The sequence below is a fragment of the Falco rusticolus genome, chromosome 21 (genome assembly GCF_015220075.1).
Source record: "Falco rusticolus isolate bFalRus1 chromosome 21, bFalRus1.pri, whole genome shotgun sequence".
NCBI lineage: Eukaryota > Metazoa > Chordata > Aves > Falconiformes > Falconidae > Falco > Falco rusticolus.
The window spans coordinates 262635-278653 of NC_051207.1; the positions used below are offsets into that span (position 1 = coordinate 262635).

Here is a 16019-nt window from a genome sequence, read left to right on the forward strand (position 1 = left end):
CATGGGTGCTCCACTGCCTCCCACAGGTGGTCCAGTATCACCCACGAGCACGCCAGTGTCACTCAGGGGCGTCCAGCATTGCCCATGGGTGCTCCGACATCACCCATGGGGGGTTCAGTGCTTCAGTGTCACCCACAGGCGTTCCAGTGTCACCCAGGGGAGTCCGACACCACCCACGGGTGCCCCACTGTCACCCACGAGTCACGCAGAAACAGCCCGACCCCCCCCCCAAACTCCCCCCCACCCCCACGCGTGGCTGCGTGTGAGGGAAAGGGGCGTGGCTTCGGATTGGGAGGGAGGCGTGACTTCAGGCAGGAAAGGGGGCGCGGCTTAAAGCCGGGAAAAGGGGCGTGGCTTAGTACGTGGGAAAGGGAGCGAGGCCTCCGTTCGGGGAAAAGGGGGCGTGGGTTTGGGGCGCGAAGGGGCGTGGGTTTGTGTGGGAAGGGGGCGTGGTTTCATGTCCGGGTAAGGGGCCGGGTCTTCGGAGCGTTGTCTAAAGGCGCGTGGTGCCTGGTCTGGGTAAAGGGGGCGTGGCCTGGACTCAGGGGCGTGGCTTCTGTTCGGGGGAAAGGGGGCAGGGCTGCGGGTCTGCGCTCAGGGGGCGTGTCCTGGGCTCAGAGGGCGTGGCTGCGGGTCGGCTGGGGGCACCAGGCGGGTGACTCCGCGGCCCCGCGAAGAGCAGTGGGCGGAGCTTCGGGGCGGCCCGCCCCCCCTCCCTCCCTCGCCGGCCGGCGTCGCGCGGCGCTGACGTCAGGGCGGCGCGCGCGGGCGGACGATGGTGGCGGGCGCGTTCCCGCTGGCCAAGCTGCTGACCCTGGGCGCGCGCCAGCTGAGCCGCCCCCTGGCGGCGCGCATCAAAGCCGGGGCCCGCGCCAGTCCCTTCTTCCGCACCTACATCTGCCTGCCCCCCGCCCAGCGTGAGTGGGGGCGGAGGGGGGGGGGGGTCACTGGGGGAGGAGGGGTTGACTGGGGGAAGGGGGGGGGGGTGTCACACCGGGGAAGGACTCCGGGGGTCCTTAGTCAGTGCCCCCCCCCCCCCCCGCAGTGTATCACTGGGTGGAGATGCGCGCCAAGATGCGGCTGATGGGCTTCCGCGGCGCCGCCGTGAAACCGCTGAACGAGGAGGCGGCGGCGGAGCTGGGGGCGGAGCTGCTGGGGGAAGCGATCGTGTTCGGCGTTGGGGGGCTCTGCTTGTACCTGGAGTACGCGCGGCAGGCGGGGCAGACGCGCCGCCGGGAAGGGGAGCAGGCGGCGGCGCTGCGGGAGCTGCGCGAGGGGCTGGAGGGGCTGCGGGCCGAGCTGGAGGCCATGGCGGCACGCCTGCCGCCTGGCCCCGGCGGGCTCGGCCACGCCCCCGCGAACCTTAACCACGCCCATGCCGGCCTTAACCACGCCGGCGCTAACCCCGCCCCCGCCGGCGCTAACCACGCCCCCGCCGAATGTAGTTGTGCACCTGCTGGCGCTAGCCACGCCCCCGCCGCGTCTAGCCACGCCCCTGTCGGCACTAACCACGCCTCCACCGACCCTGGCTATTAAAGCGCCCCCTTCCTTGTTCTTCCCACCGGCGGTTTCCTTTAAGGGAGGGGCTTGTCGAGGGAGTGAAGGGGTGTTGGGGGCTAAAGGAGGGGGTCTTGTGGGGGGGCTTTGGGTGCAGTGGCATAGGGGTGGGGCTACTAAGGGGGCAGGATGGGTGGGGCTAAGGATGGGGCTGGAGGGGTGGGGCTAAGGGGGGCTTGACTGGGTGGGGCTAAGGGAGGGGGTGGGGTTAAGGAGGGGTGGGGCTAAAGGGAGTGGGGGCAGGATGGGTAGAGCTAAGGGGGGTGGGTCGCTAATGGAGGGGTGGGGATAAGGGTGGAGTGTTACAGAGGGTGGAGCTTGAGGGGCGGGGCTAAGGGTGGTGAGTGGGTCTGGGCTGGGTGGGGCTAACGGTGGTGGGTGGGGCATGGAAGGGGCGAGGCCAAGTTAGCAGGTGGTGCATGGAAGGGGTGGAGCTAAGGGTGAAATGTCACAGGGTGGGGCTAAGGGTGGTGGGTGGGGCATGAAAGGGGTGGGGCTAAGGGTGGTGGGTGGGGCATGAAAGGGGTGGGGCTAAGGGTGGTGGGTGGGGCATGAAAGGGGTGGGGCTAAGGGTGAAATGTCACAGGGTGGGGCTAAGGGTGGTGGGTGGGGCTGAAGTGGATGGGGCTAAGGGTGGTGGGTGGGGCTGGAGTGGGTGGGGCTAAGGGTGGTGGGTGGGGCATGAAAGGGGTGGGGCTAAGGGTGAAATGTCACAGGGCGGGGCTAAGGGTGGTGGGTGGGGCATGAAAGGGGTGGGTCTAAGGGTGAAATGTCACAGGGCGGGGCTAAGGGTGGTGGGTGGGGCATGAAAGGGGTGGGTCTAAGGGTGAAATGTCACAGGGCGGGGCTAAGGGTGGTGGGTGGGGCATGAAAGGGGTGGGTCTAAGGGTGAAATGTCACAGGGCGGGGCTAAGGGTGGTGGGTGGGGCATGAAAGGGGTGGGGCTAAGGGTGAAATGTCAGGGCGGGGCTAAGGGTGGTGGGTGGGGCATGAAAGGGGTGGGTCTAAGGGTGAAATGTCACAGGGTGGGGCTAAGGGTGGTGGGTGGGGCTGAAGTGGATGGGGCTAAGGGTGGTGGGTGGGGCTGGAGTGGGTGGGGCTAAGGGTGGTGGGTGGGGCACGAAAGGGGTGGGTCTAAGGGTGAGATGTCACAGGGTGGGGCTAAGGGTGGTGGGTGGGGCTGGAGTGGGTGGGGCTGGAGTGGGTGGGGCATGAAAGGGGTGGGTCTAAGGGTGAGATGTCACAGGGTGGGGCTAAGGGTGGTGGGTGGGGCTGGAGTGGGTGTGGCATGAAAGGGACGGGGCTAAGGGTGGAGCACGGCAAAGGATGGGTTCAAGGATGGTGGGCAGGGCATGGAGGGGGCAGGACTAAGGGGTGGGGCTGGAGGGGGCAGGGCTAAGAGTGAAGCATCACAAGGGTGGGGCTAAGGGCGTGGCATGGAAGGGGCATGGCTGAGGGTGGGGGGTGGAGGGTGGAAGGGGTGGGGCCACTGGAGGGCAGGGCCAGGTGAGGGGGCTGCGATTGGTGGGGAGCTGATGGGGGCGTGGCTAAGGGGGGAGGCAGGTGCCATTAAAGCAAAGCAAAGCCCTTACTGTCCCTCTCATTGCTATGATGGGGGGCGGGGTACGGGGGTGTCCCACGGGTGACATGGACACAGGTGTCATGTACAAAACAACTGTATTTATTGGGGGCAGGGGATGGAGGCATGATACACCCCTCCCCCCCCCCAAAAAAAAAAAAATTGCAAAAAAAGGTGAAAAACCCAAAAGTGGCATAAAAAACGACCCCGGGGGTGGGGAAAGGGGGGGCACCCCTCTTTTGCCCCCCCCCCTCCCACTATAAAAAAAAGGGGTCCTCAAACTGGTGGTGAGGGGGGGCACAGTGGGAGGGGGGCTGTCTGGGCCCCCCCAGCCGGTAAGGCACAGCCCGGGGGGGGAGGTCCAGCCTAGAGCCGCCCCCCCTCCCCAGGGCAGTGGGGGGGTGAAATGAGGGGAGGGATGTGTGTGAGGTGATGGGGAGGAAGGAGGGGGGGCCTCCCCCATCTTCAGTGTGGGGGTGGCTAGGGCGCGCTCCGCTTCCGCAGCTCCACCACAAATGCTGGGGGGGGGTACAGTGTTACTGGGGGGAGATGGGCAAGTAGCCCTCACCCTGCCCCCCCCCCCCCAATACCCCTTGAGCCCTCCCCCCCACCTTCAATGATCTCCTCCTTCATCTTCTGCAGCTCTCTCCGCACCTCCTCCAGCAGCTCCTGGGGGAGTCACAGGGTGAGGGGATTTGAGGGGGCCCCCCCCAGACTCCCCCACCCCCCAAACACACTCCCCACCCCCGTACCTGTTTCATTCGCTCCAGGTCAGGCTCATCAGCAGGGCTGGGGGGGTCAGCGGGGGCAGCTGGGATGGCTGACTTCATCCTGGGGAAGGGGATAAGTAAGTTGGGGGGACCCCCAAGACCAGACTGGGTGCCCCCCCCCATCTTGGGGACCCAACCTCCCCCCCAGTCCCAGCAACTGACCCCCAAATCCTCTGGGGGTACCAGAGACACCCGTCCCAGCATCCCAATACTCCTTCCATGGGCCCCCCCCAGGACCTCCCATCTAGCCCCTGGGTGCCCACCCCCCAAAACCCTCCTCTAGCCCCCTGGGTGCCCCCCCCCGCCAAGTGCCCCCCCCCCCAGGTCGCCCCCCCCACCTGGGCAGTGTGGAGCTGGCTTTCTCCCAGGGTCTCCGCACAGGCTCTGCAGGGGGAGAACAGTGAGGGGGTGGGGGGCCCAGACCCCACCCCCCCTCCCCTTCCCCTAGGGGTGCCCCTCAATGCTCCCCCAGCTGCAGGTCTACATTTCCCAGCATGCCCCGCCATGGGGGTGGGCCGCGGGGCACGCTGGGAGTTGTAGTTCCCCGCACTCACCCACGGGCTGCCCCGGGGTCCTAGTGCCCGGCTCCACCTCGTCCTGCGGGGGGGGGGCAGAGAGAGGGGTCTGGGGGGCGTGGGGTTGGACGCGGTGGGGGTGGTAGACGGGGAGGGGGGTTGGATTGTGGCGGGGGGGTGGGCAGCACCTGAGGACAAGGGGATTGCCTATCCTCGTGGTGGGGTGAGGTGGGGGGGCACAGACAGAGTGCCCCCCCAGTGTGGGGGTGGGCTACAACTGGTATTTGGGGGGGGGGGGCACTCACGCTGGTGATGTCATCGTCCTTCTTTGGCACTGGCTTGTCCCCATGCAGGGTGGCTTTCCTCCTGGGGGGGGCAGTGTGGGTACAGGGATGCCCCACCTTTGGGGGCGGGGGGGGCAGAGGGGGGTGCTCTCCCCCAATCATCCCCCCCCCCCCCCCCATTTCTTACCGTCGGGCCAGCATGGCGCTCATCTCCTCCATCAGCCCCCCCCCGCCCCCTCCCCGGGCACCATCGCCCTTGGGGGGCGCAGGGGGAGCTCCCGCACCCGGTGCCTCATCCTGCCAGGAGAAAGGGGGTGATGCAGAGCCCCCCCCCCCCCAGTTTATCCCCCCACCCCCCAAAAAAAATTATGCCCCTCACCTTGCTGACTTTCCTGAGTTTAGCTCCCGCGATGGCAGCTGCAAAACCGGAGACCCCCCCGGGACCCCCCCCGGCAGCACCCCCTGCTGCTGCTGGTGGTAAGGGGGGGGCCGGTGGGACCCCCGTGGCTGGGGGGGGGCCAGGGGGTGGGGGGGGGCCGGGGGGTGGAGGAGGGCCGGGGGGGGGTGGAGGGCCTCCAGTGGGCATAGCCTGGGTGCCTGGGGGGGGACGACAGGGTTTAGAGGGGTGAGGGTCTTGGGGGGGGTGGGGGGGGAAAGGGGGGGGAAGGCATCTGCAGTGTTGGGGGGGGTCAGCCTGGGACCCCCCCCCCCCGTCACCCACCTGCAGGTGCCACACGGCGCTCGGGGTCCTCCAGCACATGCCTGGGGGTGAGTGGTGGTGTAAGGGGGGGTTCCCCAACACGGGGGACCACCCCCAGCCCCCCCCCATCATGGTGCCCCCCCCCCCCCCCCCATTTGGTTGGTCCCCACCTCTCCTGCTGCTCGGGCTCCTCTGAAGCTGAACCGTCAGGGTCTGGCCAGGACAGGGGGGTGCCTGGGTGGGGGACACACACAAAAGGTCATGGGGTCAAGCCCCCTCCAGTACCCCCAGTGCCCCCCCCCCAAAAAAAAACCAAACCCTCCTCACCCTCCTCCAGCGCCCGCAGGGCCCGCAGGACAGCGGCAGCGAAGAGGGCGGCCTCACGGGGGGCGCCGAAGCTGAGCCCCCAGACCCGCCGGGCCTCACGCCACTGGTGAAACTGGGGGGTGGCCTGGCTGTAGCGCAGCCCCCTCCCCAGTGGGCAGTTCAGCACCACCTGTGGGCACCCGTGGGGGAGGAGTGGGGCCAGCATCCGGAGGGGGCCCACAGAGCCCCCCCATACACGGGGGGGGGCCCTATAGAGCCCCCCGACACCCACAGATACCCCATAGAGACCTCCATACCCAGGGGTGCCCCACAGAGCCCCCCCATAGCCAGGGTGGTCCCACTGAGCCCCCCCCATGCTTTGCATTGCCCCACAGCCCCTCACACACCCATGGGTGCCCCATACCCAGCGTCACCCCACAGCCCCCCACCCCCAAGGGTGCCCCATGCCCAGCGTCACCCCATAGCCCCCCACCCCCAAGGGTGCCCCATGCCCAGCGTCACCCCATAGCCCCCCACACCAAGACTGCCCCTTCCCCACCCCACCCCCCACCCACCCCCGGCACCCATGGGTGCCCCCCAGCACCCTCACCTGCTGGTCGGGCTGCATCTTGCGTCCCACCAGGCGGAAGGCGTTGGTGCCAGGGTGGTGGTAGAGCTGGACGCAGCTGAGGGTCTGCGGACCCCCCCCAGCTGCCACCCACTGCTTGTGGGTGTCATCGTAGAGCAGCACTGAGGCCCGGGCACTGCACAGCACCGTCTCGCTGCCGGGGGGGGGGCAAGGGTGGGGAGGCGCCCAGCAGGGGGGGCAACCCCTGTGGGGTGGGACCCCCTGGGTGCTGACCCCTCCCCAGCATGGGCACCCCCCTGGGTGCTGACACCCCCCTCCCCAGCATGGGCACCCCGCCGGGTGATGACACCCCCCCCCCCCAAGCATGGGCACCTCCATGGGTGGGACCCCCTGGGTGCTGACACCCCTCCCCCCCCAGCATCGGCACCCCCCTGGGTGCTGACCCCCCCCTCCCCAGCATGGGCACCCCGCCGGGTGATGACACCCCCCCTCCCCCCAAGCATGGGGGCCTCCATGGGTGGGACCCCCAGGTTGCTGACCCCCCCCCCCAGCATGGGCGTCCCCATGGGGGGGACACCCTCACTTTCCCCCAGCAGCCAACCCACGAGCGCACCCCAGCACCCAACACCCCCCCTTTTTCCTTCCTCTTCTCCACCAGGACCCAGCGTCCGGGCCTGCCCCTCCCCCACTTCCTCAGAGTGCGTCCGGGCCGGCCCCTCCCCCCGCGGGGGGGTGGGACACACCCCACCCCTCCCGCAAAGGGGAAACTGGGGGCAGGGGGGGGCATCCACCCGGGGGACCCTCCCATTACCGGGGCGGCTCCCAGGGCTCCCCAGTACCAGTTCCTGGTGCTCCCCAGTGCTCCTGGAACCAGTTCCCAGTGCTCCCAGTATCAGTTCCCAGTGCTCCCATTGCTCCTGGTACCAGTTCCCAGTGCTCCCCGGTGTTCCCAGTGCACCCAGTACCAGTTCCTGGTGCTTCCCAGTATTCCCAGTGTCCCCAGTACCAGTTCCCAGTGCTCCCAGCGTCCCCAGTACCAGTTCCCGGCACTCCCCATTGCTCCCAGTACCAGTTCCCAGTGTTCCCCAGTATTCCCAGTACCATTTCCCAGTGCTCCCCCCATCCCCAGTGCCAATTCCCAGTGCTCCCCAGTGTTCCCAGCATCCCCAGTACCAGTTCCCAGCACTCCCCATTGCTCCCAGTACCAGTTCCCAGTGTTCCCCAGTATTCCCAGTGCCCCCAATACCAGTTCCAAATGGTCACAGTGCCCCCAGTACTGGTGCTCCCCAGTGCTCCTGATACCAGTTCCCAGTGCCCACAGTACCGTTCCCGGTGCTCCCCCGTTCCAGTGACCTCGGTCCTTCCTAGTGCAAACTCCCAGGGCCAGCTCCTGGTGATTCCCAGTGCTCCCAGTATTCCCAGTGCTCCTAGTACCCCCCAGTACCGGTCCCCAGTGCTCCCAGTGCCACTTCCCCATGTTTTCCAGTGCCCCCAGTGCTCCTACTACCCCCTGGTGCCAGCTCCCAGTACTGCCCGGTGCTCCCAGTACCAGCTCCCGGTGCTCCCCAGTCCTCCGAGTGCCACTTCCCTGTGCTTCCCAGTGTCACCAGTACTCCCAGTACCACTCCCCAGTGCTCCCAGTGACACTTCCCCACGCTTTCCGGTGCCCCCAGTACTCCCAGTACCCCCCGGTGCCAGCTCCCAGTCCTGCCCAGTGCCCACAGTACCCTCCCAGAGCCCCCCAGTACCTCCCAGTGCCACTTCCCTGTGCTCCCCAGTGCCCCCAGTACTCCCAGTACCAGTCCCCAGTGCTCCCAGCGCCACTTCCCCATGCTTTCCAGTGCCGCCAGTGCTCCCCGTGCCACTTCCCCATGCTTTCCAGTGCCCCCAGTGCTCCCAGTATCCCCTGGTGCTAGCTCCCAGTCCTGCCCAGTACTTCCAGTGCCAAGTCCCGGTGCTCCCCAGTGCTCCCAGTTTCCCGGGCGCTCACCTCATGCTGGTGGCTGCGGCGAGGCACTGGGGCCGGTCCCGGCCCTTCCGGTGGCGGCGGGGGGGGGGGACCGGCCGGTCCCGGCCCGCGGCCACGCCCCCCATGGCCACGCCCCCGGTGCCGGCCGTGCCCGCCTTCTTAAAAGGGCAACGGCTTCGAGTGGTCCCCACCTATCTGGGGAGCGGAGCAGTAACACACACACCCCCCAGTGCCCCCCAAAGCTGTCCAGTTCTGGGGACTGGGGGAACTGGGATGGTACTGGATAGGCTCTGGAGGGGCACTAGGGGTACTGGGAGAGCAATGGGGGCACTGGGAGGCACCGGGGGGGCTCTAAGGTGATACTGGGGGCACTGAGAGGGCAATGGAGGGCTCTGAGATGATACTGGGGGCACTGGGAGATACTGGGGGGGCACTGGGAGGGCAATGGAGGGCTCTGAGGTGATGCTGGGGGCACTGGGGAGGCACTGGGAGGGCAACGGGGAGCTCTGAGGTAATACTGGGGGCACTGGGAAGACACTGTCGGGACTTTGACAGGTACTGGGCGGCACTAGGGCATACTGGAGTGGATTCTTGAATATACTGGGAGGGGGATTCTGGGCACTCCAAGGAGTCCTGGGTGACGCCAGTGCCCAGTGCGGGTGCCCGATGCCGGTGCTCGGTAGCAGATCCCGGTGCCCGGTAGCCACTGCCAGATCCTGGTGCCAGACCCCTGTACCGGTGCCAGGTCTCGGTCTCGATGCCTGGTACCCGGTCCCAGTGCCCGGTGCCCGGTACCAGATGCCGGTGCTCGGTAGCCGGTGCCGGTGCCCGGTAGCAGATGCCGGTGCCCGGTAGCAGACCCCGGTGCCAGGTAGCAGATGCCGATGCAGGTACCGGTATCCGGTGCCCAGTAGCAGATGCCGGTGCCCGGTAGCAGATGCCGGCGCCCGGTAGCAGATGCCGGTCTCGGTGCCCGGCCCCCCGGTGGGCCCCGCCCCCAGCCCCGCCCCCCCGCCGCCGCCCTTTGTCCGCCGCGGGCCCCGCCATGGCGGTGCGGTGATGCGCGGCGGGGCCGGCCCGGGGGCAACCGGGAGCCCCATGCGGGGGCCGCCGCCATGGGGCAGGTCCTGGGCTTCGCCCACTGCAGTACGCACCGGCACCGGGAGGGGCCGCGGCTCCGGGAGTGGCTGGGGATGGGGCGGCGGGAGGGGCTGGGGTACCGGGCTGGGGCTACCGGGAGGGGCCGGGGGTGGCGGTACCGGGAGTGGCTGGGGGTACCGAGGATGCGGATACCGAGGGTGAAGGCACCGGGAGTAGCCGGGTATCGGGGTACCGGGAGGGGCCGGGGGCACCGGCGATGCGGGTACCGGGGATGAGGGTACCGGGAGGGGTCGGGGATGGAGGTACCGGGATGGGGGTACCGGGAGGGGCCGAGGATGGGAGCACCGCGATGGGAGCGCCGGGAGGGTCCAGGAATGGGGATACCAGGATGGGGCTACTGGGAGGGGCCAGGGATGGAGGTACCCGAGCTGGGAGATCCGGGGCTGGAGGTACCGGGAGTGGCCGGGAATGCGGGAACCGGGATGAGGGTACTGGGATGTGGCGCTGGGAGGGGCCGGGGACGATGAACCGGGCTGAGGGCACCGGGGCTGGGGGCATCAGGAGGGGCCGGGGATGCGGGATCTGATGTGAAGGTACCAGAGATGGGGCGCTGGGAGGGGCCGGGGCCGGGGGCACCGGGAGGGGCTGGGGGCACCGGAATGGGAAGGGACCGGGGGCACTGGGTCCGGGGCCACCGGGAGAGTTTGGGGCCACCGGAAGGGACTGGGGGAACCGGGCTGGGATGGGGCTGGGGGCACCGGGACAGGGCGTGCCCGGGGGAAGGGGGGCACCCGGGGGGGGGGGCATAGGGCCTGGGAGGGTTGGTGCAGGTTTTGGGGCGGGGGGGCACCGTGCACTGCGGGGACACAACAGGGACATGGGGCAGGGGGTGGCCACGCGCCCCCATCCCCCTGCTCCCCCCACCCCACCACCAGAAGAGGCTCCATCCACGGCTTCCACCACGCCGGACTCCACGGAGGGTGAGCAGGGGCGACCCCCCCCCCCCATTTTGGGGTGCACCTTTGTTGAGGGGGGACCATGAGGATGACCCAACCCCCCCCTTCCTTGACCCCTCTGACGCCCCCCCCCCCAAGGTGGCAACGAGGAGTCGGACTTCCCCGAGCTGCAGGTGGCATCGGAGCCCCCCGAGGAGGAGGAGGAGGAGGAGGATGAAGATGGAGTGACAGCAGCAGGGGGGGAACCCCGGGGACCCCCCCCGGGAACTCACTTTCTCCTACATCGCCTTTCAAGGCGGGGGGTCCTCCAACGAGCCGGCCCCCCGCTGTCGTCGAGACTCCCGTCGGGGCCGCCCACCCCGCCTGAGCTCAGGACTCCCCGGGGGGCCCCTCCGGGGGCCGGACCCCCGCTTGGCTGCCAGAGCCCCCCCCAAACGTCCTGAGGAGCCCCCGCCCCCCCTCGAGGGGCAGCTGGAGGTCGGGGGGGCCCTACCAGATTTGGGGGGCCCTGAGACTGAGGAGACCCTGATGAGCCTGGGTATGGGGGGGGGTGGGGTGTTGGGGGGGGGCTTGGGGTGGTGAGAATCCCTGGGGCACCCGGGGCGGGGGGCTCATGTCAGGGGGAGGTCCCTGTGGGGGCTGGGGCAATGGGGAGGGGTCCCCAATGTGGGTGGGTTTGTGGATGTGAAGGGGTTTGGGGCACCCCTGGGGGGAGCTGGGGGCGATGGGGGGGACCTGGGGGGGGGGAGGGGGGGCTCGGGGCCATGGGGATGGTGGGCCCCTGACAGCCCCCTGACCCTCCCCCCCTCTTTTCTCACAGCAGCTCCTGCGCCCCAACCCCCGCCCGCAGTCCCTCCCCAATCCGCAGGGGGCGCCTTGCTCCTGCCGCCCCCCGCGCCCCCCCCCGGACCCTCCCTCAATCCCGGACCCTCCCCCAGCGCCCCCTGAGCAATCACTGAGCCCGCCGGCATCTGATGTCCTGGGTGAGCAGCCAATCAGAGCCCCGGGGCACTGCGGGGGGGGGGGGTGGGGGGAGGGGAGATCACGGCGGGGGTGGGGGTGGGGGGGTGGGGATCCGGTTGCAGGGTGGACCCAGGCATCCAGTTGGGATTGGTGGCTAAATATAGGGGTGACACCCCCCCACCCCCCCCCACCCCAGCAGCACCCGCGGGAGCCATGGAGGGCCAAGGTGGGTGCGGGGGGCACCCATGGCGGGGGGGGTGCGCTCCCCTTCCCCGCAGCTGGGGCTGTCACTCGGGGGGGGGGACAGCTGGGGGGGGCGCCGTGGGGGCACTGGGGAGGGTACTGGGAGGCACTGGGGGGGGGGGGACTGGGAGTATTAGAGGGGCCCCTGTGGGGCTGGAGGGGGTATGGGGGGGGCACTGGAGGGGGGATACTGGGAAGCACTGGGAGGATCCGGGAGCATTAGGAGGAGCCTGGGGGGCTACTGGAGGGGCATTTGGGAGCGCTGGAGGGGCACTGGAAAGACTGAGGAGATACTGGAGGGGCTCTGGGAGCACTGAGGGCATACTGGGGGCACTGGAGGGGATCCTGGGGGTCACTGGGAGGCTCTGGAGGGGCTCTGGGAGCACTGGGGGGATACTGGGGGCTCTGGAGGGGCTCTGGGAGCACTGAGGGGATAGTGCAGGATACTGAGAGGTGCTGGAGGGGATACTAGGGGCTCTGGGAGGATGGAGGGGATACTGGGGGGCACTGGGAGGGATACTAGGGAGCTCTGGAGGGGCTCTGGGAGCACTGAGGGATTACTGGGAGGCTCTAGAGGGGCACTGGGAGGTGCTGGAGGGGATACTGGGGAGCATGGGGAGGGATACTGGGGGGTGCTGGGAGCACTGAGAGTATACTGTGAGGCACTGGGGGGGATATTGGGAGGCTCTGGAGGGGCTCTGGGAGTACTGAGGGGATACTGGGATATACTGGGCGGTAGGGAGGGATACTGGGGGAGCCCTGGGCGCAGCGCTGTGTCCCTGCAGTGTGGGAGCTGCTGTACTGGCGGGCACCGGGGCGGTCGGCGCTGGTGCTGGTTGGGGTGCTGGGCACCCTGGGGTGCCTAGCGCGGTTCAGTGCCATCAGTGTGGGCGCCTACGGGGCGCTGGCCACGCTGGCTGTCACCGTCCCCCTGCGCCTGCATCGTGTTGCCCTGCGAGTGCTGCGCCGCCACCCACCTGAGCCACCCTGCCGGTGAGTGACACCCTGGGGACCCTGAGGGGGCGGTCACCGGCACCCTCCTGGTGCCACCCCTCTGCCTGTCGCTGTCCCCATAGTGGGGGATGGCCCTGATGTCCCTGTCCTCTCACCCAGGGTGGCCCTGATGTCCCTGTCCCTGTGGGGTGGCCCTGCCATCCCTGTGCCCTGTCCCTGCCATCCCCATGACACAGGGTGGACCTGTGGTCCCCATCCCCACCCCATGGCGTGTCCCTGCCACCCCCATCTCCACAGCTGTCCCTGCGGTCCCCATCCCCCCCCACTGGTTTGTCTCTGTGCTCCCTGTCCCAGTCCCACCCCTGTCCCCATGCAGGACACAGCCGGAGGGGACCGTGGGGCTGAGCCCCGAGGAGCAGCAGCGCTGGGCCCGGCGCCTGGCCCAGCACCTCGTCGCCGCCACCCGCACCCTCACCCGCCTCTTCCTGGTCCACAGCGTCCCCGAGTCCCTCAAGGTGACTGTCACCCTGCAGGGGGGCCATGGGGGGCATGAGGGCAGTGGGGACACAGGCACTGAGGACACTGGGGGACATGGGTGGCACTGGGGACATGGGACCATTGAGGGCACTGGGGACACGGGGCCATTGTGGATGTAGGGGGCATGGGGGGGCACAGGGGACGTGGGGACACTGGGGACATGGGGACACAAGGGGCACTGGGAATGGGGACACAGGGCCATTGAGGGCACAGGGGACACTAGGGACATGGGGCCATTGAGGACATGGGGGGCACTGGGTGCGTGAGGTCCTGGGGGGTGCTGGTGACATAGGGAACATGGAGGACACGGGGGACACAGGGACACTAGGGGATGTGGGGACACCAGGACATGGGGGTGGAGGGGACACCAAGGGACAGGGGAAGGTGGGGTGCCCCACAAACCAAGGGCACTTGGGGGGGAGGGGCTGGGGCTGGGGTCATGAGGACGCCGGTGGCACGGTGCCACTGGGGTGGTGATGGTGCCACCGGGCTGTGGCCGCAGTTCGCCTTCTTCTTCTACCTGCTGACCTACGTGGGGGCTGTCTGCAATGGGCTGACGCTGCTGGGAGCGGGTACGGCACCAGCACAGCGACACCGGTGGGGACAGGGACGTGGGTGGGGATGGGGACGTGGGGGAGGGATGGGAGAGAAGGGACGCGGGTGGGGATGGGGACACGGGTGGCGACGGGGACATGGGGGAGGGATAGGAGAGAAGGGACATGGGTGGGGACAGGGACATGGGGGAGGGATGGGAGACAAGGGACATGGGATGGGGACAGGGACATGGGATGGGGACAGGCACAAGGGATGCTGCCTGGCAAGGGGACAGGGTGTGGATATGGCTGGGGGATGAGGGGACAGGGGTTGGGGATATGGGTAGTGCCTGGGGACAGGGGGGATGACACAGGGATGGGGACAGCACGGGGATGGGGGACACTCTGGGGACAGTGGGTGGAGCATGGGGATGGGTGTGTGTGTGCGGTACATGGACAGGGGACAGGAGGGGGACATGGGGACCTGGTGTGACATGGCTCTCCCTGTCCAGGTGTCATCTGTGCGTTCACCTTCCCCGTGCTCTACCGGCACCACCAGGTACGGGGACACGGGGGCTGGAGAGGGTTGGGGACATGGGGGGACATGGGGGATGGAGAGGGTTGGGGACATGGGGGGACACACATGGAAGTCTGGGGAGGGTCGAGGGGTATCCTCTGCCCCCCCCCCCGTGTCCCCACCTGTTCCCCATGTCCCCGATGTCCCCAGGCCCAGATCGATCAGTACGTGAGTCTGGTGAGGAGCCACCTGAGTCACCTCCGAGCCAGGTGAGGGCCCCACCCCCTCCCCCCCCCTACTCCAGGGTGCCCCCCGGGGGGTCTTGGGGTGCCCCAGGGGGAGTCTCGGGGTGCCCCGCCCCCCCAACTCCCCTCTGCCCCCAGGATCCAGGCCAAGCTCTCAAGTGCCAAAGTGAAGCCGCGGTGACCCCCCCTTGTCCGTCCCCCCCGAGGTGACAACTTGGGGGTGGGGGTGGCCGGGGCCCCCCCCCACATCGCTCCCACCCTGCATGGGGGGGTGGTCAGTCGGGGGAGGTGGGGGTCGTGTCACCCCCTCCGTGTCCTTTCCCCCTCCCCTCTGTGCGTGTGGGGGGGTGTCACACTTTAATAAAAACTCTTGTGACAACCAGGTTTGATTGGGGGGACATGGGGGGGGGGACATGGGGAATGTTGGGGAGGGACAGGGACATGGGGAATGTAGGGACATGGTGGGGCAGAGACATGGGGGACATGTGAGGACATGGTGGGGGGACACAGCTGGGGGGGACATGGGGAGTGTGGGGGGGGCAGGGACATGGGGGAACATGTGAGGACATGGCAGGGGGACACAGAGGACATGGTGGGGGGACACAGGGACATGTGAGGACATGGTGGGGGGGATGTAGGGACACAGGGGGGGCATGGAGGGGACACAGGGGACAGGGACATGTGAGGACATGGGGGGACAGGAGGACATGGGGGGACAGGATCATGTGAGGACACAGTGGGGGGGGACACTGACATATGAGGACATGGTTGGGGGGACAGGGACATGGTGGGGGGGGACATGGGAACACAGGGACATGGGGACACGTGTAGGCACAAGGGACACGGAGGGGCACAAGGAACACAGGGGGCACTGGGTCAGGGGCCGTGGGGGGACACGAGTGACACGTGGGGGGGTGGGCACTGGGTCCCCTTCCCCGCAGCCGCTGGGGCTGCGCTGGCTAAGCAGCCGGTGAACGGGGGAGCTCCCGTGACCCCCACCCGTGTCCCTGTCCCCTCCCGTGTCGTCGTCCCCCAGCGTGTGCTCCCCAGCTCCCTCCATCCCGCCTTTCCGCCCCCCCTCCGCGCCCCGGGACCGCGCGGGCATGCAGCGGCGCAGGCCCCGCCCCCGCCCCGCCCCCATTGCCAAGGCCACGGCCGTTGCCGCGCGACGTAAACATAGGACGCCGGACGTGGTGACGTCAGCGGCATGGAACGCCGTCGCCAGGGCGACACGCGCCGTGTTTACTCCGGTCGCGACACGTGGGGACAGGACCGGGCTGGGGACAGCGGGGCGGGGAGGGGGGGGGTGGAGAAACCGGGGAGGAGAACACGTGGGGACGAGAGGGGGAACACCGGGGAGGGGGGGGGGGACACCGGGGAGGGGACACCGGGACGGGGGACGGGGGACGGGGGGCACCAGGAGGGAATGACATGGGGACACTGGGATAGGGACACCGAGGGCGGGACGGGGACATGGGGACACCGGGCAGGGGGACACCGGGACTGGGAAAGCCCGGCCGGGGCCAGGACACCGGGACTGGGACACCGGGACTGGGACAGGCCGGCCGGGGCCGGGACACCGGGACTGGGGCAGCCCGGCCGGGGCCGGGGCACCGGGACTGGGACCCCTCCGACCCCGCCCCCCGAGCTGGAGGTGGGGCATGAATGAAGGACGGGAAGTGGATGAATGAATAAGCGAAT

At 68.8% G+C, this 16019-nt stretch overlaps 4 protein-coding genes across 8 annotated transcripts; 3 read left to right on the top strand and 1 right to left on the bottom strand.

The window, feature by feature from the left end:
- Window positions 1-717: 717 nt before the first annotated feature.
- Window positions 718-1561, top strand: OPA3 (outer mitochondrial membrane lipid metabolism regulator OPA3). The gene is made up of 2 exons (XM_037371932.1): window positions 718-917; window positions 1046-1561. Exons 1-2 carry the CDS (start codon window positions 776-778, stop codon window positions 1534-1536), a joined length of 633 nt encoding a protein of 210 aa, XP_037227829.1. The 5' UTR covers window positions 718-775; the 3' UTR covers window positions 1537-1561.
- Window positions 1562-3217: 1656 nt separating this feature from the next.
- Window positions 3218-8510, bottom strand: LOC119140505 (vasodilator stimulated phosphoprotein). 4 transcript variants are annotated; one of them, XM_037371912.1, is made up of 14 exons: window positions 8291-8510; window positions 7625-7690; window positions 6322-6493; window positions 5733-5901; window positions 5576-5639; window positions 5427-5467; window positions 5085-5302; window positions 4893-5002; window positions 4727-4787; window positions 4461-4503; window positions 4245-4290; window positions 3889-3967; window positions 3748-3805; window positions 3218-3654 (listed from the first exon to the last, which is right to left on the bottom strand). In XM_037371912.1, the coding sequence occupies exons 1-14, from the start codon at window positions 8392-8394 to the stop codon at window positions 3617-3619; spliced, it is 1269 nt and encodes a 422-aa protein (XP_037227809.1). In that variant the 5' UTR covers window positions 8395-8510; the 3' UTR covers window positions 3218-3616. The 4 variants fall into 4 exon arrangements, with proteins under 4 accessions (XP_037227809.1, XP_037227808.1, XP_037227807.1 ...); XM_037371911.1 differs by having other exon boundaries at window positions 5733-5844; window positions 7547-7690; XM_037371910.1 differs by having other exon boundaries at window positions 7547-7690.
- A 571-nt stretch (window positions 8511-9081) lies between these two features.
- LOC119140507 (reticulon-2-like) lies at window positions 9082-11269 on the top strand. Of its 2 annotated transcripts, none has more exons than XM_037371915.1 (4): window positions 9082-9415; window positions 10306-10350; window positions 10465-10864; window positions 11147-11269. In XM_037371915.1, exons 1-3 carry the CDS (start codon window positions 9187-9189, stop codon window positions 10767-10769), a joined length of 579 nt encoding a protein of 192 aa, XP_037227812.1. In that variant the 5' UTR covers window positions 9082-9186; the 3' UTR covers window positions 10770-10864; window positions 11147-11269. The 2 variants fall into 2 exon arrangements, with proteins under 2 accessions (XP_037227812.1, XP_037227813.1); XM_037371916.1 differs by having other exon boundaries at window positions 11150-11261.
- A 218-nt stretch (window positions 11270-11487) lies between these two features.
- Window positions 11488-14700, top strand: RTN2 (reticulon 2). Its single transcript, XM_037371914.1, has 7 exons — window positions 11488-11515; window positions 12318-12525; window positions 12863-13001; window positions 13526-13595; window positions 14069-14115; window positions 14284-14342; window positions 14457-14700. Exons 1-7 carry the CDS (start codon window positions 11503-11505, stop codon window positions 14497-14499), a joined length of 579 nt encoding a protein of 192 aa, XP_037227811.1. The 5' UTR covers window positions 11488-11502; the 3' UTR covers window positions 14500-14700.
- The last annotated feature ends 1319 nt before the right edge of the window (window positions 14701-16019 follow it).

Excerpts from the sequence above, each read along its gene's own strand:
- OPA3 (XM_037371932.1), top strand. The coding sequence starts at position 776 with ATGGTGGCGGGCGCGTTCCCGCTGGCCAAGCTGCTGACCCTGGGCGCG. Across the intron at positions 918-1,045 it reads CTGCCTGCCCCCCGCCCAGC|TGTATCACTGGGTGGAGATG; the intron begins GTGAGTGGGGGC and ends CCCCCCCCGCAG.
- LOC119140505 (XM_037371910.1), bottom strand. The coding sequence starts at position 8,394 with ATGGGGGGCGTGGCCGCGGGCCGGGACCGGCCGGTCCCCCCCCCCCGC. Across the intron at positions 5,902-6,321 it reads AGATGCAGCCCGACCAGCAG|GTGGTGCTGAACTGCCCACT; the intron begins GTGAGGGTGCTG and ends GGGTGCCCACAG. Across the intron at positions 3,968-4,244 it reads GCCAGCTCCACACTGCCCAG|GATGAAGTCAGCCATCCCAG; the intron begins GTGGGGGGGGCG and ends CCCCTTCCCCAG.
- LOC119140507 (XM_037371915.1), top strand. The coding sequence starts at position 9,187 with ATGCCGGTGCCCGGTAGCAGATGCCGGCGCCCGGTAGCAGATGCCGGT. Across the intron at positions 9,416-10,305 it reads CCTGGGCTTCGCCCACTGCA|AAGAGGCTCCATCCACGGCT; the intron begins GTACGCACCGGC and ends CCCCACCACCAG. Across the intron at positions 10,351-10,464 it reads CACGCCGGACTCCACGGAGG|GTGGCAACGAGGAGTCGGAC; the intron begins GTGAGCAGGGGC and ends CCCCCCCCCAAG.
- RTN2 (XM_037371914.1), top strand. Across the intron at positions 13,002-13,525 it reads GCGTCCCCGAGTCCCTCAAG|TTCGCCTTCTTCTTCTACCT; the intron begins GTGACTGTCACC and ends CTGTGGCCGCAG. Across the intron at positions 14,343-14,456 it reads CTGAGTCACCTCCGAGCCAG|GATCCAGGCCAAGCTCTCAA; the intron begins GTGAGGGCCCCA and ends CTCTGCCCCCAG.